Raw genomic sequence first — 23,325 nt, forward strand, 5'->3', positions numbered from 1 at the left:
TCAGATTATGCTGATCATTTAAAAGACATTGCTTTGTTTGGGGTTTTGTGTAGTAGTTTGCACAAGTTAAGAAACTAAAAGTGTTCAGAGACCGACACTGACATATAGAAGCAGGAGTTCCTACTACTAAAATATTTTAAATTCAGAGCAGATTACCCATAAGAACTTTAATTTTCTAGACCAAACAGAATATGCAGGCTTTAATAAAAGCTTCTTTCATGCCTCTTTTCAGAGCCATATATGAATCTCTATTCCTAAGCTCATCACTCTGTTCTCTAAGCACAAAGGCTTGGCCTTACAGTTTGAAACCAAAGCACTTTGCCCACAAGATGCAGCAGAAGCCTTACCAGATCAGCACCAGCCTGAAGCAACACATCTGCCACATCTGTGTGTCCATTTTCACAGGCGTAGGTCAAAGCTGTATCTCCCGTTGCTGTAGTGGCATGAACATTAGCTCCTACAAACGCAACATTTTTTTCATATTGGACGTGTCCATATCAAGTATTTCACATCAGATAAACATAAAAATCTCTGACAACAGCTATATCCTACTGACCAACAGCCTCCACAGTCCAAGAGCATTGCTCTTATGGAAAAAATTGCTCTCATAGTGAAAATACTCCAAGGAGAGGAGGTAAGGCAAGGCTTGAAAAAAGCATGACTGACAATCTAAGCAGTTAAACCTATATGCTTGCTTATTCCTATAGTGCCTCTATAGCAAGAAGGATTTCAGTTGTTACATCATGTAAAAGGGAATCCAGACAGTTTTGCAGACTGTCCATTTTACTCAGAGCTGTATGCCAAGGGAAATCAGACAAAATGCACATCACTGAATCAGTATTAATACAACAAACCCATACACTTCCACAGATTTCCCTTCTTTCCTGCTTTTTAAAATCATTTGCTTTAAAACCATTTTGTTGAAATAATTTGTCTAGCTTCATATACACCAGCTCTCTGAAAACTACACATGACTCTTGATACGTAGCACATTATTCTTAAAAAAAGAAATGCCAATGTGATTAGCCATTTTCTTATTTTTAAGGTGTGAGGTATAATTAGAGACTCCCTGATGCCAAAACAAGGCTCCTTAATCAACTTTCTAAACTATCAGCAGTGAAGTGCAGGCAGAGAGCGTTCCAAGAGAGCTGGTGACAGGTGTCACATGCTGATGTCACTGCACCAAGTGGCACAGTTGTTACTGTCCCTCGATGAGAAGGGAGCTTTACTTTCTAAAATTACAAATCCAGCCAATTTTATGCTTATTCTTAGAGCATACAAATAAATCACCTTGCACAACAAGGAAGATATCCCAAATACAGCTCCTTTTTCTTTATTATGTTAAGCAGAACACTTTAGACTCTACCAACTTTATAAACTTAAAGATGAACATTGAAGCATCATTTTACCCCAAACTCCAGGAAAATTTAATTTTTACTACCGTATAATGTAGCAGTAAAGCTCATTCATCACAGAAATTCAGCACATTCCAGAATGCGTCTTGCACACTACTTCCCAGCACACCATTCCTAAAGAACTGGTTATTCAGGGAGACTGAATGCAGATAACCAGGCTCAGTCAAAGCTGGAGTAGCCAGCAAAACCAAGCATTATCTGTATTAAAGTTTTGTCCTAGATGCAGATAGAAACAACGTTTCTAAGGAATGTGAATGCTTTCTAGATACGGAACAAGATCACCTGCTCCAGGAGGCTCTTTCCTCTGTTAACAGTATCAAACAATACTGAGGTGCAACATATGCTTTTTCTTTCTTGCTAAGTAGTCTGAGGATATTGTTTATTGTTACAACACTGCCATTATCAAAAACCCAGGCATCTTCCAAATCATACAAAATACATCAAGTCTATAGTATCTGTGGGCTTAATCACCTGCTCTGAACACATACCTGCTGCCAGCAAGTATTTCACCAGTTCAAGATGACCCTCTTGAGCAGCTTCCATCAAAGGTGTTGAACAACCAAGCTCTATATCAGCTCCTGCCTTAATAAGGAAGTCAGCGACTTCAGAGAAGCCTCCACAGCAGGCCAGGGTCAGGGCTGTTTCCTGTGTTTCTTCTGTCTGTGCATTAATATTTGCCCCTGGGAAACAAAACAGCCATTACTGACCTGGCCACACACTGCCTGGGGAGGTGAATGCTCATCACTCCCACAGCAGTTTGGGTGTTTGAGCTCTGCTTTGTGGGTGCAGCAGTGAGCAGTGCCAGCTCCATGCTACATCAGAGCAATCTACACAGGCCACCTGTTGGCCAAGGATCACACTGTGTCCTTCTGAGCGCTCCATCGCCACGGGATCTCACCTTGTGCCAGCAGCAAGGCCACCATCTCTTCGTGGCCTTCCCGGGCAGCTTCCATCAGAGGTGTATAACCTTCATCATTCACCTCCTCCAGGTTGGCTCCTCGCTCGATCAGAAGCGCTGCCAGCTCCACGTGCCCGCCACAAGCTGCCAGAGTGAGCGGGGATTCGAAGGAATCCGCGGGCATGTTCACCTGGGCACCGCTGTCCAACAGCAGCCGTGCCACCTCCACGTGGCCGTCCTGCAAGCAAAGGGCAACCAGGAGTCAGACAGAACTGAAGGCACTCGATGATCTAGTTGCAACCACTATCACGCTAGGCCTGAAAATTATCCTACAAAGATCCCTGTCTTTTTACTTATCATGGTTTCATTATGACAGTTACAGTAATACTCAGACCTAACCAACACCTAAGTTTCCACCTCCACGTCAGTCAGGTTTAAATGCACGAAGAAAAAAGAGCTAGATATATGTTGGTGTTTCCATTTCTTGAGGAAAATGAATCATGGTGCAAGACCTAATTTGCAGCACAGTCTTTGGGACACAACATACTAGAGATAGCAAACAAGTGCCATAAGTAATAAACTCACTCCATGACTAAACCTCAAAACAAGCATCACAAAAAAAATAATTTCTTGTTCTTTGTAGTAGTAGTTGATTCATTACTTCTACAGACAATAAATCAAAAAAGCCCAATTGGCAACTTCTAAACCCTGGGAAAGATACCTGCAGAGAAACTGAGGTAGGTAACAATAAGGCAGGTAAGAGGAGGAGAGAAGATTTGGAAAAACTCTTAAAGATGCCTGAAGAATGCCTTGGGGTGAAGCCATAGAATAAGAGAATTAGGATTGCCAGAGCAGTCTGAGTCCTTAACAAAAGCACATAGATGTATCTGTCAGCTTCTCAAGAAAGTATTGTTAAACCTATCAGTTACTTGTAATAGGCTAAGTATCTAAAATACACATTTGACCAAAGGTGTAGTTTGGTAGAGAGCCACGACATCAACAAAAGGGGAAAGCTTAAGCTGACCATGAAGCAGGCTGTAGGTAACCTGAGATGGACAGCAATCAGGGGAGCACATTAAACACAGGCTGCTGTTCTCAGAGGTTGAGAAATCCAAAAGCCAACAGCCACCTCATTAGAGGCATTACCCAAAGTGTGGCACTGTCCTGACCAAAACAAACTGCAAGGCACTTACAAAAGAATAGGTGATCAGAGACCAGACATCTCAGTAACCTGTACCTGCTGCATTCCTTAGATGGAAAGAGATGAAGACTGGGAAGTCACAACAATTTGGTGGAACAGCTCCCTTGTGCAAGGGTGAAGCCAAATTATAACAAAAAACAAATTCTTTGTTATAGAGTTGGGACTTCAAAGGCTCATCCTCCTTTCTGCTGCTTTCAAATGTCAATACACACTCTGTAATGTCAGAACACCTGGTCTGAAACACCAAAGAGTTGAAAACCTCACAACTCTCTCCCCCAAATGAGCTGCTTCATAGACTCCAGATTAAGCCAGCCCTTGGATTGTTTCACCAGGAAACTAAGAAAAAGCAAACAAAAAACCCCAACCTAAACAGAACAGTGGGGTTGATTAACCTTTAGTCTACAGTCATGGTGCAATCTCCTTTAGGTGACAGTATGCACCCACTGTCCCGAATTCCTTACTGGCACCAGACTCTCCTACAGGGAAGGCTATTCAAGGATACAATTACCAGCTCACTATCAGAAGACTTGGACACAACTCCCCACGTTACACCCTGACCTTGGTCACTTGCATCATCACCTCACAACTGCACTGAAAGAACATTTGATCCTCCAGCTCTCAGCAGACTGGAGGAACACTGCATCCTATCTTCCAAGGATTACAAGCTACTGTGAGAAAAATCAGTTTCCCTCTTTTTGCTGTGCTTCCTATGGAAACAAGGTTCCTGTTCTTTCTTCAGAGAAGTTCCCCAGCTTGAAGAAGAGAGAAAAAGGCCATCCAAAGTCTGTACAGAAATGGTTACATATGCTTTGACACTCTTCATTGAGTTGATGCTCTAGGATAGGGAAGTTTTTCCTCAATGGCTGCATTGAAATTATGTGGACAGTTGCTAGAGAACTAAGCACTACATTATTTTTAAAAATGGTAGGTCCGAAGAAAAGCCTCACAACCTCATTTACAGAAACCTAGAAGAGAGCAAGTCATCTCTCCATGCAAAACACTTCCGGCAGTGATGAACAGACAATTGTAATGCATGAATCATCCAGCTCAGTGCACTTTTGGAAGGCTCATTCCATGACACACTGAGAGACCTTATTTATAAAAACAAAGGTGGAAAGCACACTAAAAAAAACCAAAACAAAACCCCAAACTAGTGACTTGTACTACATCACTGCACTGCAGATTAGTCACCCCTAAACTTCACACAGGGAGCATTTAAAACAAAGCATTACCCCCCAAAAATTAGGGAATTTTTTTCTTTGTGAGCAGTTAGACTGAGAAGCTGGTGGAAGCTACTGTAAGCACTTTTTCACAATAACAACACAAATTCAGTTGCAGTCCCCAAACAGCTTGTTACCCAAGACTCACTCTTATTTTATCACCTCCTGCATTCCTCTCTCCCCGAGGAGGGAGCAGTACAAACAAAGGTATTTACCATGCAGGCCTCCATCAGCGCCGTGTGCATCTCATCTGTTTTGTGCTCTTGATCAGCTCCAGCTTCAAGCAAAAAACGAACCATATCTAAATGGCCTTCAAATGAAACAGATCAAAATAAATAAGCATTCCACATCAACTTTTAGTAGTACAGACAATACACTTACTGAAATAATTCAGATTTTAACAGTTTGCTATTAGAATCTTCACAAGCTACAATTGGCAAACATGGCTTCTTAAAGTGCTCTTTAAAAAATACCAATGCAAACAAGTCAGCAGCCTTCAAAAAGCCTTTCCCAAAGATACTGCTCAGCCATGAGATGAAGACAGACCTGTTTAATTCAACATAACACAAGAACATTTCCTTGTGACTTCAAGCTACATAACTGTGCTTATTCCCTACTGAACTGTACAGTGACAGATCATTTAAGACTTCCAAGGCAGAATACAACTGGGGGGATTATCTTTTAGGGATGGGTCCATGTAGATCTGAACTTAACTTTAAGCTGTTTAATAACACTCACAGACATATTTCTGAGAACTAAGAGACACACATTATATCATAGTATCTGACATTATTTTTAGAAGCTTCTACTGAGCTTTACCAAAACTTGATTTAAACTCTATTACAGTTTTTGTCATTTTAGAAATTGTCCCTTCTAAGTTTTTAGCCTCTTGATGAGCATTCTTCTCTGTGGGAAGACTTAGTCTCACATAAACTGACAACCATCTTGTCAAAGATAATACAGGACATCTCTGTCATTCAAGATTTTACATTCTATGACTCAATTAGGTTCTGGGTCAAAAGAAACAAGAATGACCCTCCAGTAGTACATTCAGGGGTACCATTACTGGCATTTGCCTGTAAGGAACTAACATATGTTGTAGGAAATCCATAACAAATCCAGATGCAAGTCCTCAGACAGGTTATACATAATATGCATCCTCAATCCTAACCACAGAGGCAAAGCCTAAAGTTACTATGACAACAATCCACATCCTTATTTTCTATTTGTAGAAAAGCAATGGTTGGAAATCAAGCCATAGAAGCACAGTGGATTACCACTACACTGTTACTTTACAAAGAAGCTTTAAATAGCAAAAGAAATTAGGTCAAAAGTCCCTAGAAGTTCATCACACTTAAGAATTCATAGCATTCTCCTAAATTACACTGAAGGAAAAGAAACCAATAATAATGGAGACATTGTCTCCCCATCAGATATTACAGAAACACACATTCCAACCTTTTCATTTTCTGAAGAACCAATAGAGATGTTTTCAGAATTCAAAGACAGCTGGTGAAGGAACTGGCAATGACACAGGGAATGTGGTAGTGGGTAGAAGGAGAGAATGCTGGTGTGTCAAAGCACAAGTTTGGACATAGCCAGTTACAAGTTTTCATATGCAACATGTCAAGTGTCCACCACATCTGGACACAAACACAGACTTAATACCACTACACCACAGAGGAACATTTTGTGACACTGAGTTTAAAACGAAAACCCAGATTTACAAAACTCTTAGGAAGATAGTCAAAGTATTGCTGAAAGTTTTAGTCAGACAAATCCAAGCAAACCAATTTAAACAAAAATACAAAACAAGGCAAGAGACAATACCTTTATAGCATGCGAGTGTAAGTGCACTTTCTTTGAACTCGTTGGAGTGAGTGTTGATTCCTGCACCATATTCCAGCAATACTCTTGCAACCTCGACATGCCCTGCACTGGCTGCTTCCATCAAGGGGGTATGTCCATTCTCATTGTGGTCTTCTATGTTAGCACCAGCTTTCAGTAGCACCTTCACCACGTCCACAAAGCCCCCGGCACAGGCGTACGTGAGAGCTGTGTTGCCTGCAAAGGAGAGGCTGCATGAGAGCCCTTTCCATCACTCACTCCAAACACAGGGAAGGAGATCAGTGTTAACAGCTCCAACAAACCCATGTACATCACCAGCAGCAGCCTTTCACCTCACAGCAATGTTACTCCAGCCCATCATTCCAGGGGGGATATAAAACCCCAAATAACTATTAACATGGAAGTTTTAACGCCAAACCAGTATTACAAATCAGGATTTTTTCAGTTTGAATATTATGTTTCCTACTTTAGCACACAAAATTAGATCAAATAAACATGCACAAAAAGATCAATAAGTAATTGTTACTGCAGAGCTGGGGGGATGATTTTTTTGTTTTGTCGTTCTTTTTTTTTTCCTAAGACTGTATCCTGTAATTCCTTGAAAATCTTCTACTGGCTGGCTGTGAATAAATTTATAATTTAAAACTCTGGTACTGTAAGTGAGAGACACTCGCATATGGCTCATGTTTTAAATGCTACAGTCAATTTTAAGGTAACTCAACTTCAAATGGCTAAACAGAAAGATAAAATAATATAGTTCGGACACATGACTTGTTTGAAAATTTGAACAAAGTTTAAATTCTATCTTAATAAACAGAATCCAAGTGCAGGTTAATGCTGTTAGTGAGGTCAGTTAAGCTGTGGTCAAGAACCAGCAATACAGAGAACATTCAATGCGCTCAAAAATTTTAACTCCTCTTTAGTAAAAAGGAACAGACAGAAATAACGGGTGTTGATGGGATGCATCCCATGGTCATCTTACTGGTAATTTGAGATTATACCAATAAGAAAAGATGAACTTCATATATTTTTCTTGTCCTCTAACACCAAAGTGGTTTTTACAGGAACAATGCTTTCCATTAGAATTTACATTAAAATCCATATTTAATAACAGCCAGTTAAGACTCCAAACACATTCGCTACAGAGCTGATCTATTCCTTACAGTTCCTGTCGTGTTTTCTTGTGAATGAAAGTGTTAGACAAAAACACAGATGTTCAGAAGAACTGTGCCTTATGTGCCAGCCTTACTAATTGTGCTCGTGCTCCCCAGTTACCTGTGGAGGACTGTGCATTGACATCTGCACAATGGACAAGGAGGAGTTTAACGATATCCACGTAGCCTCCACTGGCAGCTGCCATCAAGGGAGTGATGTCGCCTTTATTCCCTCGGTCTTCAACGTTGGCGTGCATGGCTAGAAGCACCTAGGGGAAAAGTTCACTACAGTGAGCAAATTGTAACACCAACCTTTTGTTTTTAGTTCAGTGGGGTTTGTGAGACTGGTTCCCCAGCCAGCTGCCACATCCCCTCACAGCCCAGTGCCACCCCCAGGACCATTCACAGTTACTGCCTGCACTGGGCTCTGCTGCAGAAAATCCTGAGTTTCTGCATTTGTTTGTATCTAACTTCCAGAGAAATATGGATGTTTTCAAAAGTTACAGGGCAATTTACTGACCAGAATGACAGCACAGAAACTGTCACCTGCAATAATGACCAGGACACCCACAGATCAGTGGTGTTCTGTGCACACAGGTGAGTTCTCTCCCTGTCCTGTGTTTTGGCACCAAAATGTGAAGTTGGGCATTTCTGAGAACTATCACCTATTTCAAAGCAGCTGCCCTTAGATACAGAAACAATCTAACTTAAAATTAACAGAAATTAATGTACTGTCGATAAAAATGTGATTTAAAAAAAATGCTTGTGTGACTGAGACATGAGCTTTTAGAAGGTAACCAGTTGTAGTATTTGGGTTTACTACTATTTTAGATATTCCTGCTCGGTTGAACAGCTGGACTGCATCTAGAATAATGCCAGAAAAGCAGATACATCACAAAATATAGGATTCATTCCTCAGACTAGTCCCTTCAACCTAAAGGCATCTACGACTGCATTTTCCATTAAAGAAACCCAAACAACAACTGAAAACCCACAATAAGCTGTATTCACTGATATTCTGTTGAAATAATAAAAAATTATAAGAGCCACAATAGCTAAATTGTTTACCTATCAAAGAAGCCCCTCAAGACAATGTTTCACAAATGTTTAGTCCTAACTGTATTTGTTACTTACTTGTGCCAATTCATAATATCCTGCTGAGCAGGCCAAGCAAAGCAGACTCTCCCCTTCTTCAGTATGTTCATTTACGCTCCGTCCTTCATCCAGCAGCTTCCGGACAGCATTTACATCCCCATCGGAGCATGCTTCTGCCAAACTGCGACTGCAAAACCAGTTAGCACACAGTGAGCTCAAAACACACCTGCAACAGCTAGGCAGCTTTCCTAGGCAAGGAAGAAGCCTTTAAGTAAAGACTCCAGACTTCAGTGCTAAGCTTTACTTGAAAATACACCTTATATATATTTTTTTAAGTTTATCTATATTTCAGTTTACCAATATTTCCACAGGTGAAATGGAGATAGACTCTTTCCTTATTGTCTAAACTAGCTTGTTCTCATCATTATGAGTTTCTAACTCATAATACGCTCTCATACAGATCAGATGCAGAGAGGAGTGCTCAAAGCTGGTTTTTGTGGTGTTCACAAGACAGGAGCAAACCTCACAAATACTATTCCCACTTCAGGGAATGCCAGATACACAGAGGTTGTGACCATGACAAACTGCTGACTGCATGTGCCAAGGCAAATTCCTACTGCAGACAAAGCCAAAAAGTCAGCAGTCAAGTATCACAGAGACCACTAATATGAATTAGCAGACAAACTTCAGCAATCACCTACTCTTCTACAGCTAAGAACTTGAACTTTCTTGAATAAGAACTCAACTCTCTGGTACACAGCAAGAGCAGCAGGTTAGAAAGTAACATTTTTTTGTAATTTTCTCTTACCCTGTGAAGCCAATAACCTGATGGGACAGTAGTTACACCTTCAGATGCAATCTGCTTCTGCTAGCAGTAGAACAGCTCCATTACTAAGTACTAACTATAAAATTATCTGAATTGGAAATAAAATCCCATTCCATAGCTGGGTAACTAGGGGTGGTCAGTATGTACAATTAATTGAATTTGAAATAAAATCCCATTCCATAGCTGGGGAACCAAGAGTGGCCAGTATATATACAACTAACTGAATTTGAAATAAAATCCCATTTCATAGTTGGAGAACCTGGGGTGGTCAGTAGTACAATTAATTGAATATGAAATAAAATCCCATTCTGTAGTTGGAGAACCAGGAGTGGTCAGTACATACAATTAACTGAATTTGAAATAAAACCCCATAGTTGGGGAACCAGGGGTGGTCAGTACATATAATTAACTGAATTTGAAATAAAACCCCATAGTTGGGGAACCAGGGGTGGTCAGTATGTACAATTAACTAAATTTGAAATGAAGCCCCATAGCTGGGGAAACAGGGGCAGTCAGTATGTACAATTAACCGAATTTGAAATAAAACCCCACAGTTGGGGAAGCAGGGGCGGTCAGTACCTACAAGTAACCTAATTTGAAATAAAACCCCATAGCTGGGGAAGCAGGGGCGGTCAGTACCTACAATTAACCGAATTTGAAATAAAACCCCATAGTTGGGGAACCAAGGGTGCTCAGTACATATATTTAACTGAATTTGAAATAAAACCCCATAGCTGGGGAAGCAGGGGTGCCCAGTACGTACTTGTCCACCTGTCCGTTGTTGTGATTGTTCTCGGCTCTCATCCGCGTCAGCGCGGCGGCCGCCTCGTCCAGCGCGCAGCTGACGGACGACGTCAGTCTCCGGAGAACCTCGGGATCTGCGAAGGCTTTGCCATCGGCAGTGGACAATTTACCAATTCCTTCAGAGCACGTTCGTTCATCAGTCGGGTTAGTATGAAAGTCACACAAAAGAAATGCAAAGACACTATTTTAGAGTTCAGCCACATGCACTATTAGTTAAAAATCATTTGCAAACATGCCAGATAATTAATTAGCTACTTAAAACTATCCGCTAACATATGCCCAAGACCTGAATATTTAATTAACTACAATATCGCAGTAAAACCCTACATCTTTCAACTGACAGCTTTGTTACTTGTCCTGAAGTCTCAAGTCATACCTTTGAAGAACTTAAAAGAAGTCAAAAACCATCATATTGGGGTATTAAGGATAAATTCAGGCATTCAAACCAGAAGTTTGGGAAACAGACATGATACAATATTTTTCTGAATGGGAAGAAGTTTTCAACTTAAAACAATTATTACCCCTTTCCCACCCATAACAAAGCAGACTGAGTTCTAATATATATATATTTTTTTTAAGAGTAGGAAAAACTTAAACGTCTATTAGTTTAAATTTCAGTAATGTACCGCTCTAAACTGCCCACCTCTAGCTACAGGAACAAAAGATAGGGAATGAAATTTCAAATATTTTAAGTATACTTGAAATCAATGCCTCTCCTTCACAGACACAACACAACACAGTAAAAATGCTTAGAATCAAGGAACTTTCTTTAAAGTTTCTTTTTTTAATACCACTTTCTTTGCTCAAGTTTTACACTACACAAGGTTTTACTCCTCATATTTAAGCACAGCCTATTTAACACAAGCAAACAAAACAGTGTGGGCAGGACTTGTATCTTCAGGTACAAATTCGTAAACAGCACAAACACCTCCCAGCCACCCACAAAAAAACCCAAACAAAAATTAATCAATGTCATGTGCTACAAAAAGCAAATGATTACTGGTTCACAGATCAGCCACCTTCACCAGTCATGAATCAGTAACTTCAATTCCTTAGCTGTTAAAAAGGGTCAAATTAGATAGAAACCTCTGGAAATAAGGCACCTTATCCCTCAGAAGATTTGCTATTTGGTATGTGCATATCACTGCAGGCCTGATTTACACGACAATGTAAATGTAAATGCTTGATTTCCCACAACCCAGCTTGTAATTCTTACAGAATAAATAGTATTTTAAGTTTGAATGCTGTCTTCAGAGAATGCATGTCCCCAGTTTGAGAGCATCGAATTTGCTTCTTGATAACATAAGAATCAATACTTAGCAAATTTCTCCACCCTAAATCTCTTTATGCCAGCACACACCCAGCACCCAGTGACATTGCCCTGCACAGCTGGTGCAGTGCTCCAAGTGCTGGCTGGCAGCACTGGAATGTGGTGCTGGACATGATGGAGAATCCCTCTCCAGCCATTGAGACAGACACCTCCCCTGGGGTGCAGCACTTGGCTGGTGGAAATAAGCAATGGATGTTCAGTGAGCTGCTTAAGAGACTTGTGCACCTCCTCCCTGCCTCCAACATTCCACATCTGGATCCCTTCAGCATTGTCAGTGGCTATGAAAATAAATTTATAACTACTAGCCCAGTCTGCAATGAAATCAGAAATCACACCTTGATCTGTGTGGGTTGGAAGCCTGGCTAGTCCAGAGCATCACAGCAAAAAGTGGAAGGGGTCATGGAGGTCACTGGCCACATGACCCCTTCCACCTCCAAACTGTCGAGGCCACCACCCCCGTGGCCATCACTGTTAAATATAGCAAAGTTAATAAACAAGCCTCAAATGCCACAGCTCATGCCTTATGCATTTATGTAAACTGGATTTACTGGTGGTGTAAAGGGGTTGGAAGTCCTGTCATCTTGGCAGCTGGAGCAGGTGGGACAGTGGGGGACAGCCACTGCAAAACTGGGTCAGGACATCAATTTAGTTCCAAATACACCAAGAAAGTGACAGTTTTTCCACAGCTCTGCTTCCCCAGGATGGCTCACGGGGTAACTGCTGAGATGTTTACAGGAGCTATTTCTGGTGGCAGTGCTGGCTTACGCTGCATTGCAGTGTACATAAAGCACTGCTGAAGGAAAGACAAAGAATTAAGTCTTCACAACTCGGCAGTGAGGCCTCATCTGGGACTGCTGCAACCAAAGCTGAACAGCGTGGTAAACAACATGGAAAAGTACTCGAGAGAAATCCACAGGACCCCTGAGCGAAGGCTAAAAATGCACAGATTTAGCTTACAGGGAGCAACACAACTGCAGCTTCCCTCCACTTTAAAAAGGTCTAATTGAAGGAGCTGTTAACAGTTCTACTGGTGACAAAAGAAGGGGAAAATACAACGTCCAGCCAAAAGAAACGATCCAAAGAACTACCAAAATACCACCATCAAAACCCCATGGATGCCAAAAGCCCATGTGACCTGGCTATCTGCAACTACACTGGATATCTCCATTATTTCAGCTCACCAAAGTAGTAGCACTGACAAGTTGTCGAAAGAAGCAGGACCCACACTTGATACCTTCTCTGTTTTAAAAGTTTGTTGTGGCATTTATACCTGGGATTTCTGAAGGCAGAAGTCACACCACAGGATCTTCCGTGCCTGGTTAAGACAAACAAACATGACCCACTACAGCTCTCCTATTCCCAAGTATCTGTTTTCATGGATTTTACCTGGTGGTCTCCTGCGGGACTCATCAACCATGGGTCACTGGCTCTTCCTTCTGGAGAGTCAAAGTGCACTTAGAGCTCACTCCTGTTTCTGACTTTGTCCCAAAAAATGAGCTATAACCAAACTAAAGCTTTTCAGAGGGTAAGTGGAAGGTGCCTTTTATTTACCTCACCACCTAGAGTTTAACCTAGGTGCCATTCCCAGCTCTTAATTTCATATTTTTGTATTGCACATGCCAAAACTAATCAACAGCCACAGATTTGTTTGGCTGGCTGCAGTCAAAGGGAGACAGACTACAAGAATTACCACTGCAGACGCACATTCATTCACCCTCCTTTTGCACATTATACTCAACAATTTACTACATTAATAACAATTTGAAGCTTTTATTTTGTTATGATTTAGGATGACTATGCCAGAATCTCAATGCTGTAATGCTCATGTGTCTTTTAATCTCCAATTTACTTAATTTTGTGCCCAAACCACTTTTTCTTGTGTCACTCTTATACACATAGGGACTCCAGCAGTCTGATTTACGTGCAGGATCTTGGCCAAAATTCTTCTTGCTTCTTCCCATCCAACAAATACTGAAAGCATCCTCAGGACCATTCTACACACTCTTGCACAAGAGTGATCACAATTTCTCACATTATTACAGTCTCTCTAATACATTACTGATCTGACACTATCTGAACTGAACCAAGGTCTTATATTCTGGTCTTCCTGGAATATTACACACATGCCTCTATACAGGCCATCCTTTCCATCTTTTCATGGACAGATCACTGTTGCAGGTTTAAATCTGAAAAGAAAATGTGGAACCCATTGTTTTTTCTTGAGAATAGTTCAGACATTAATTGTATGGAGAGGGCGATGTTTCTAATGCAAGGTTACAGCTTAAAACTAAAATTATGAAGAGTTTGTTCTTAAGCAAGCCAAAAGGAAGTGCCTTCATCCAACATAAGCTGCCATGCAAAGACCAAAAAGGTGAACTCAAAAGAAGTTTGGACAGAATTACTGTGCCTGTGCCTTCTAACAGCCTAAGAACAGTGGCCCTGAAAGTCACTCTTTAAGGATATTCCTGAACAATAGATAACTGGACGAACAGTCTCTCCACTTTCACCTCTACTGTGATGTTCCTGCTTTACCCCCCACAGGGAAAAGCAGAACCACTACAGATCCCACACATGTTCAGAAGAGAAGAGGCAGACAAATCTTCAAATCTTCTGTGGTGGGCAGCTCTTCATCTGAACAGCTGCTGCTGGAGCCACGTGCCAGCTGTCCAGAAACCCCACAGGAACAAGGCCAGCAGCACTATCCAACAATGGAAGAGATCAATGACTGAACTTGGGGCCAGATAGTGCCAGATGTTCAACCCTTAATGCCATATGACTGAACTATTTAAACCAGCCTGAAGTTGATTACAAAGGTGTATTAGAACAAGGAACTCACCTTTCAAGGGAAAAGTTTGCTCATCAGATACACACCTACAACCAACACTCCCATTTCCTTGTTGACTTTCAGACTCATCGGGGTATTCCCACTTTGTAACTACCAAGCTTAGAGTTTTAAGGTAACCTGAAATGAGCTGATAACTTCTCAGTGTGATGTGAGTTTAACAAGTCAGAGATACATATAATGCCTCAAAAAAAAAAAAAAAAAAAAAAGGAAACACCAACAGGTTTGTGCCTTTGGAAAACACAGTTAAGTCCCTCATAGGACACACAGCTGATGTCAACATATACTTTGAACATCAAAGGAGACTGCTCCAAAAAGATCAACATATTCAAGAGATAATGTCCAATAATCCTCACATATCCCAGCAGATTCAGTGGTGATTGTGTGCTTCCCCTGTCAGTTCCAGCACACTGCATGTTCTAACACACTGGAGGACATTTACTTGTAACACACCCAATTTATGCCCTCATGCTCATCACAAAGTCTAACTCAGCTTCAGTCCGTACAGAATCAGCTGGGGGTCCTTAAGGGCTTACAAAGCCCAAAGACAGCTTGTGATGGAAATGTGGACAGCTTTAAAAGGCCCAAAGAAGTACAAAATGAGAATCATGGCCCAGAAATGTATAGCTTATCTTTTTACCAGTATGTCAGGAATCTGCTCTAATCAGCCTGGTGTACAAGCAGCACCTCAAAAAAGGTAAAGAGGGTTCAAGGAAGCAGGAGGAACTTTGTTTTAGGTTCTTTACTGGCATCTCCATTCAGAGGAATTGAGAAGTTCTAGGCTGTCCAAAGCCCACTGCCACAGCCTCATGCCAACAAGCAGTGACCCTACCAGAACAGTATCAACCCCAGCACATCCCAGAGCTGCAGGAAGACAAGGCAACAAGCAGGACAGAACACACACTCTTCTCTAAGCTCTCAGGTGGCAAAGTTACACACTGCCTGTGTAAATAACAAAAAGTGCGCACTTGGCTTCTCTCTGATGATATCTAAATACCTTCCCAAACACAAATTTCATATTAGATCAGTTTCAGAGCCAGTAAACCAAAGAAAAGCATGCCCCATTTGCTTGTAAAGAGCAGTCCAAAGCCAAGCAAACCCAAAGGAACAGTCATATGCAAGTTTCACTGCATTAAGATACCTAATTTGCAGCACCAGAATGAGGGACATAAATATATTTACAATTTTTGGAATATATTTTAAATATTTATATGTAGCTTATTGTATGCTGATTGCTCAAACTAAAGTCCTCAAGGCAAGAGCCACATATTGAGTAGTGCCCTTCAGGTAAAGAAATTAGAAAATACTAATAATTCATTCTAGTCATCTTCTAAAATTCATATGCTTTTAAAAAGTTTCATATGAAGTGCTGTTAAAAAAATAACTCACACTAAGCTAAATAACATTAGAATTACAAGGAAAGTCTACTTATAGTATAAGGAAAATAACTGTTTAAATGAGAGTACAGCTTGAGTAATGCCATTTGGGATTTTTTGGGGTTTTTTTGGAGAAAATCATTATCCAGAATGCTTATCCATTTTTCAATAGGTCATTTCAACACTACTATTCCCAGGCATGGAACAGTTTGATATGGTAGGAATTATTTTAGTTTTGTTTTCTAAAACACTAAAAAATCTACATTGAGGCTTTCAGTCTTTCCAATCCAAGTACATGCCTTTGGAATCACTACTACTGAAAATCACAGTTATGGTCTGATCTCAGCTCAGCTCCAGAGCAATGAAAACTCCCTGTACTTCCACCAGCCCTGGTGTATCTGCACTTCGCTCACGAAAACATTCTTTTATATAAAGGTGATACAAATTTTCACTACAAAACTATTTTCCCATCTTACCAAGTGCATGATACAAACCAGCCTCACTGGCTGCAATTTTTATTTTTCTTCCTCTCAATTACTATATTTGGACATGCTAAATAAAATTCATTTAGCATGAAATTAAGAGCTGCAGCTTGAGGGATTTTTAGATTTTATTAATTAGCATTTTACAATATTTCATGTGTCACCATCACAGTTCCCCATAGACTTCAAGAGCAGCTGAGTTCTCAATTGCTACAAATCATATTCCTGACAGCAAACTGTGATGCTCAAAAATGACATTTTCAGTGCAATCTGAAAAAATCATATTCAGATCATCTGCTAAGCAATTTCTGGCAAAAGCAGAAATTTATTATCCTTGACTGGATTTCATGGTCCTTATCTCAAAATATCCCTTCTTCGCAAATCCACTCTCTTAAACATAAAAGAAAATCACCCACAATATTCACAAGTGAAAGGGAATGCCTGAAAAACAAACAAACAAAACAACTGAAAGGCCATTTCAACATACACATATCTTGGGAGAAAACTTCTCCTAATTCTAGCTCCCACTTTTCACTTACTTGACACTACAAACTCCTAATATTACACTTGCATTTATATCTATTTCAATGCACTTGTGGAAACAGGAGCCAGCAATCTCCACCACATTCTCTCCTCTTTCCAGCAGGGCAGCTGGAGCAGTGAGATTTTCCTTTTCCAGAATCAAAAGCCAGGAAGTACTTCTCCAGCTACAGTTAGTTCTTACTGTTATTTCAGTAACATTTTGATGGCAAGGGTTCCTTTTTGAGAACATCTTTTTACATTTGTGTGCTTAAGTATCTCACACTCTGAAAACTAATTTTAAATTTCCCATAAACATAAATCCTTGATTAACTAGTCAATATTCATTAACATTTCTTTTGACAAATTAGATTCATTATGTTTCAGTTTATAAAATTAGATTTCAATTTAGTCTCACGTCACTTCAGTAAGAGTTACCTAATCAGGGAATTCACTACCTCAGCCACCAACTTCCATTTTTAGTAAAGCTTGAAAGGCCAGTAAGCAAATTCAGCAATGAAAAACAGCTTTACATAGACTTACAGATGTTTCCAGAAAAAAATCCCAATCTTCCCAAATAGTCTGAAATTTCATTTAATTGCTCTCCACCAACCCACCCCCCCCCCCCATTCCTTTGTTTTCAGAATTCAAGAAAGAATACAGGTGTTTGACAGATATGGAATACCAGACATGTTTTAGCTTAGAACACTGAACTGAAAGATTGGTTTAAACCTTGTAGCAGAGATTTGTTAACATATGAGAGATCAAATACGACAGAATAATACCAGAAAAATTATCCACATAACTACCTCCTCAAAACTCCTCATCTTATTTAAAATCCTGACCATACCAGACTTTGCTACAGCAGCACTCTCAATTTTTCTGTCAGTTTGATATTTCCCAAGCTTTCATTAGGAATCCATTTTCTCCCAGGTATGAACATTAAGTTACCTTTTCTAAAGCTAAAATAACATGAGCTTTTTTGTGCCAATCTAACATTTGGCCACTTTCAGAAGGATGACTTTGTGCTCTTCCTCTCCCCATGTTTCCCCCACTGTCCTCACACTGGGGAAAAGGGGAGGGAGTTTTCTCTCAGCACAAGGTAAGTCTGACCAGCAAAAGGTCTTTCTAGGCACCCCCATAACTGGTAAGAGGAGAGAAAACCATGCAGGAACAGCAGATTACTGACTAGGACAGCAAACAGCCACTAAAACATCTTATCCAGCTCACACACCTTCCTGTCACTCATTCTCAATGTTTTTTCCAAATGTTTGTTTCATAATCCAGGATTTTAGAAAGAAATTTAACCTTTCAATTTTTTAAGATTTTGTTCCTATTAAATCTCTATCAAAGAAACATTTGCCTTACACCAAGGCAACAAGTTCCCAGATGCAACTCTCAACACTGCTGATCCATTACAGGAACCACGACTTCCAGCCAAACTCATCACATATGTGCAGAGAATTGTGCTGATCACTCAAATGCACTTTGATCCCACACATATTGCATGTAGTTCATATGGAAGCATCATTAATTACTCTGGTGTCATGATTACAGATGTACTTCAGCAGCAGCAAACAGCTTTTCCACCCATCTCACTGTGGGTGACAATCTCTTAACTCTTGGGTTGCCTTGTGTTTGAAAACAGCAACTGCAATCAGGACAGAAGCAATATTACAGTGAAAACAACTGCCACTTCTGAGAATAACTATTTCTACCAGCTTCACTAAATTGTTGGGGTTTGTTCTGTTTTTTTTTTTTTTTTTTTCGCATGGAAAAAGCACTCGTACCCATTGGCAACTAAGACATTCTTTCTAACTTGCTTTTGATGGCAAGAAAATATAAGATTTGAGAAAAATATTTAAAACACAGTACTAACTTTAATTCAAATTATAAAGGAAAAGAATGGGATTAAACAGTGGTTTATCTATGTGACTTTGAAAAACCTGAATTTTGTTTTGGTGCTTTCCTGGGATTAAATGGGAGTTACACTGGATATCACAGTTAAATAGGAGTTTAGCACTTAGTTTTAAATTTTTTTCTGAATGACCAAGTCAGGGATTTTTTTTTCCCCACCCTTAACACAGATAAAAGCCAGCAATACACACCCAGAATCCTTTGCCATAGCAGCAAAACCACAGCAAAGTACTTGGGTGCCCAATGCCTTTTCCCTTGCCAGTCCTCCCTTCCTTGTGATCTCCTCCTGCCACAAACCCTCCACACCTTCCCCAGGGCTGCAGTACCAGGGCACATTCAACTCCATTTTATACTTATAGCCTTAAAACAAATGCCCTTTCTGGTTGTACCCCGCTTGCCAGCCTTGCTGTGATTAGCTAAGGGAAAACTTCAGCCACGGCTGGAATTGTTCGCCTGCCTTTGTTTGGCTTTGAATTGGACACAGTTAAACGGCAGCGTCAGCACATCTCCCGAGCCGGGCAGTCACCTGCTCCCAGCCTGCCCAGCAGTGTGAGCACACACATCCCAGTGCACCCCTGCACATCCCAGGGCATCCCAGTGCACCCCTGCACATCCCAGTGCACCCTTGCACATCTCAGCACATCCCAGTGCACCCCTGCACATCCCAAAGAATCTCAGTGCACCCTTGCACATCTCAGCACAGTCCGGCACATTCCAGTGCACCCCAGTACATTCCAGCACAACCCAGAGCATCCCAGAGAATCTCAGTGCACCCCTGCACATCACATCACATCCCAGTGCACCCCTGCACATCCCAGTGCACCCCAGAGAATCCCAGTATATCCCATTGCACTCCAGCACACCCCAGCACATCCCAGTGCACCCCTGCACATACCAGAGCATCCAGTACACCTCAGCACATCCCAGCATCCCAGTGCACCCCAGCTTTTCCCAGTACATTCCAGCCTTTCCCAGCACAACCCAGCACAGGGCATGGGGAGCTGCTGTCACCCACCCAGTGCCCAGCCAGAATCAAAGGAGCTCTGTTCAAATTCCAAGCTTTGGACATCATCCTCTATGTCAAGGAAGAGAAGATGGAATCTGATTTGCTTTTGGGTGCTTATACAAAGTAGTTTTAAACCCCTACATCACTCTTGGGGAATTTATTTCAAGCTTTTAATGCATACAATATTTATCCATACAACTACAAAGGTGGTGTCCTGGTTTTGCATGGGACACATTTATGCAAGTGATGCAAACTTGCAAGTGATGCAATTAGCTGAATGATCCAGAAGAAGGTATCAATTAAGCAGAAATTAAGACCTCTGTAAAGAAAGCTACACATTTTTTACTTTGTGCCATCAAATATGGAAAAATGTACCATTTATTTAATTATTTCACACAAAAATATCACAGCTAGTGGTTGGTAATTATTCTTCATTTCCTGGTTCTTCCTTTCATGGCTTATCAGAGAGAAATGTTTCCTCATTTCAAGTCTGACAATTGCTTGGCCCCAAGAATCTGAAAGATACATGTCAAAGAGCTAAGACTGCTATTGAAACAAGGGAATGAGGAATGTGGAAATGGCTCTGTCCACTGTGGGAGGGTAGGGAGTAAAGAAAAACCTCACTTATCCCTGAGAAATATCAAGAGTAGAAAAAAAAATTACTCATGCTGAGAAAGGTCCACAGAATTCCTGTTCTTGACTTCTAGCATTCTAATGCTAGTATTTCATGTCTCATCCTCTTTAGGGCTTGTGTCCCTTGAAAACAAGTTACTTTACAGACACTCCCACCTATTTAGTGGGACAAGGGGAAGACACCAGAATTATTTTCTGCTTTTTGAGTAACCTAAAGGAAGGGAAAGTATCACACCCCTGTGGAGACTGACTCCAGGATATGACCCCTCTGCACAACAGAGATGCAGGAAGGCAAGAACTCAAGTAACTTTGAGTGCTATTTATAGACAAACAGCCCACTTGAACTCTTCTCAGAGTTTCTGGCAGTCAGTGGCAAACTGAGCCCCAAAGGGCTGTAATTGCCTTCCTGAATCACAAAGCAAGCCTGACTCTGTACAGTACTCAGTGACTATCTGGGAAAAAGATATTTTAAAATACTAAGAGCAAACTGAATGCCAGTAATATCACTGAGCTAACTCAGAAGTCCACAGAGTTTTAGCCTCCAGTTTATACTAATTATGTATGGCAAAGCAAGCTAAAATACTGAGTATTTTCAGAGAGTGATCAAGTGCACCACTTCTTTTAAAAAAACAATCACCACACTAATGGTGCATAGCACAGAACAGTGTATAAATTCATGTTTCAAACTGAGCATTTGAGAAACTCTTCATGAAACCCTCTCCTCTGCCTAAAATGATCCACAGCCTTTCAGTGTAATGTCATCATTACATATGTGCTGCAAAATAAAAGACCCTGAAAGTAAAATCTTTGAGAATGCTGCAGTAAATCAGAGTATCAAACGACCAAAAATCAGGATACTACAGTCTTCAGAAAGAAAATATGGAATTTATTTTACCATGACCCAGCTTGAAGAAAGAATACACCCATCTACTGCTAACACCCCTCTACAAGAAAATCCCAGGGGAGGTCATCCCATCTTTTTATTTTTTGCAGCATTCTCTTGCAGTTTTAAAAACAAAAGGGAAGAGATGCATTTTTGCCCAGCTCCACGCCTCTGAAGCTCTGGTACTTCAGATGGGAGATTTCATCCATCAGCGGTCACAGAATCCAACATGTGGCACTACACAGAACAAGTTCTACTGAGCTTCTTCAGAACACAGTGCAGAGAGAAACTGTAACAAGCACAAATCCAATGGAGGGAGCTGCTTCCAATTGTGAATATGGGAAAAGTCCAGCCAGTTAAGGTTCTACCACAGTAAACTTCTTTCACCATTTCTTCCAGGTCTTTGCTCTTATTCTGTGTAAACACTACAATAAAGTTCTACATCTTGCTGTGTCTCTACTGCTGGGGAGGAACAGGTACTGGATGCTCTTGCTGTAAATGAAGGCTGATAGCCAAAAGCACAGCCACAGTGCAAGTTTATCCTTTTTTCATTAGCAAATCTTCCTACTTTCCCTCCAGAGACTTCTAAAACATGCTGCTTACTTGGTTTTGGCAATACTAGACAAAGGCAGCTAGAAGTCAGGCCAGGTTGGTTAGAACATTCTTGCTTGCTGTGGTTCATCCTCTTGCTACTCAAGAGCCAACTAAGTCTTTGAAAGCAAAGACACTAATTTAGCCTTTATAATGATTCTGAGTTGAGAAGTATTTTTAAAGGACACATTCAAACATGGGTGTCAGAAAAATAATATATATACACACACATACAAAAGAATAGTCAACTGCACACACAGCAATAATCAAATGCACAAACAGGGAATAATTTGTTACAGTTCTTCAGAAAAGTAGTGGTAGATTTAAAGACAAATTCAACTTGCAAACCAAAGGCAAAAGACAGACAACAAATGGAGATGTATAAACAAAACACAGCTTGGAGGACAGATGAAATAACACTCCTCTCTCCATGCATCAATAGAACTCAGCTTCAGTAACACAACTCATTTGGGGTATAAAGTTATGAAGAACAAAGATCACGCACAGAGACTCCAGAGGAGAACAAGAACAGATGAAAGTCTGAAGAACATGAGTTAAGGGAAAAAAAAAAACAAAAACAACAAAACTGAGGGTGATACCAGTCTGCAAATCAGCTCTAAGGATAGCTGCACTGGAGAAGGGAACATTGAACATCAGATGCATTAAACAAGCAGTTAAAGCCACTAAAAACTACTAACTACTACATTTTTCTTCCTTCCCTCACAAAGCTCTTCCAAAGGAAGCAGCTCAGTGCTCCCTTCACCCTTGAGTTACATATTTAAGTATATAACACTGAGAATTGGCATTCAAAAAACCTTCTAATCCCAAGGACTGCAGTGGGCTTGGCATGCTCTGGAGCTTCCAGCACTGGAGATTGTCTGTCTAACCCGTTCCTAAAGCCACCCATCAGGAATGGCACAAGCACAGCTGAATTTGCCTGGGGAAGAAGCTAAAACTGAATCTAGAGACGTTTTTCAGCCAAATTTTTGAAATATTTTTAAGAAGCTGTACAGAATTTCAGAGAAAGGTGATGCCTAAATGACAAGTTAACAATTCTTGGTTTGGAAGTAAGTTTTATTACACAGGACAAAAAGTCTCTGAAGACCTGCACTGTGCATTTTGCTCCCATCACAACTACTTTCCTGATGAATACAACCAGAACTTTATGCAATGCAATAATTCTTTTTTATCATATCCTAGCATGTATTAAATCTTAAAGTATTTAAATAATTCATATTCACAACGAATATAACATGCCTTTTCGTGCAGGATGTTTAATGTATTA

At 40.6% G+C, this 23,325-nt stretch overlaps 1 protein-coding gene across 22 annotated transcripts in view; it reads right to left on the bottom strand.

Moving 5' to 3' along the window:
• Positions 1–23,325, bottom strand: part of ANKHD1 (ankyrin repeat and KH domain containing 1) — a 98,560-nt gene that overhangs the window by 53,222 nt on the left and 22,013 nt on the right. For all 22 annotated transcript variants that reach the window (XM_085590960.1, XM_085590950.1, XM_085590956.1 and 19 more), the window contains exons 3-10: positions 10,421–10,577; positions 8,871–9,018; positions 7,858–8,005; positions 6,565–6,798; positions 4,950–5,044; positions 2,314–2,551; positions 1,904–2,095; positions 348–457 (exon numbers count right to left, since the gene is read on the bottom strand). In XM_085590960.1, coding sequence (XP_085447086.1) covers positions 348–457; positions 1,904–2,095; positions 2,314–2,551; positions 4,950–5,044; positions 6,565–6,798; positions 7,858–8,005; positions 8,871–9,018; positions 10,421–10,577 — 1,322 coding nt within the window. The remainder of the gene's footprint in view (positions 1–347; positions 458–1,903; positions 2,096–2,313; positions 2,552–4,949; positions 5,045–6,564; positions 6,799–7,857; positions 8,006–8,870; positions 9,019–10,420; positions 10,578–23,325) is intronic.

The sequence above is a fragment of the Lonchura striata genome, chromosome 13 (genome assembly GCF_050655825.1).
Source record: "Lonchura striata isolate lonStrDom1 chromosome 13, ASM5065582v1, whole genome shotgun sequence".
Classification (NCBI taxonomy): domain Eukaryota; kingdom Metazoa; phylum Chordata; class Aves; order Passeriformes; family Estrildidae; genus Lonchura; species Lonchura striata.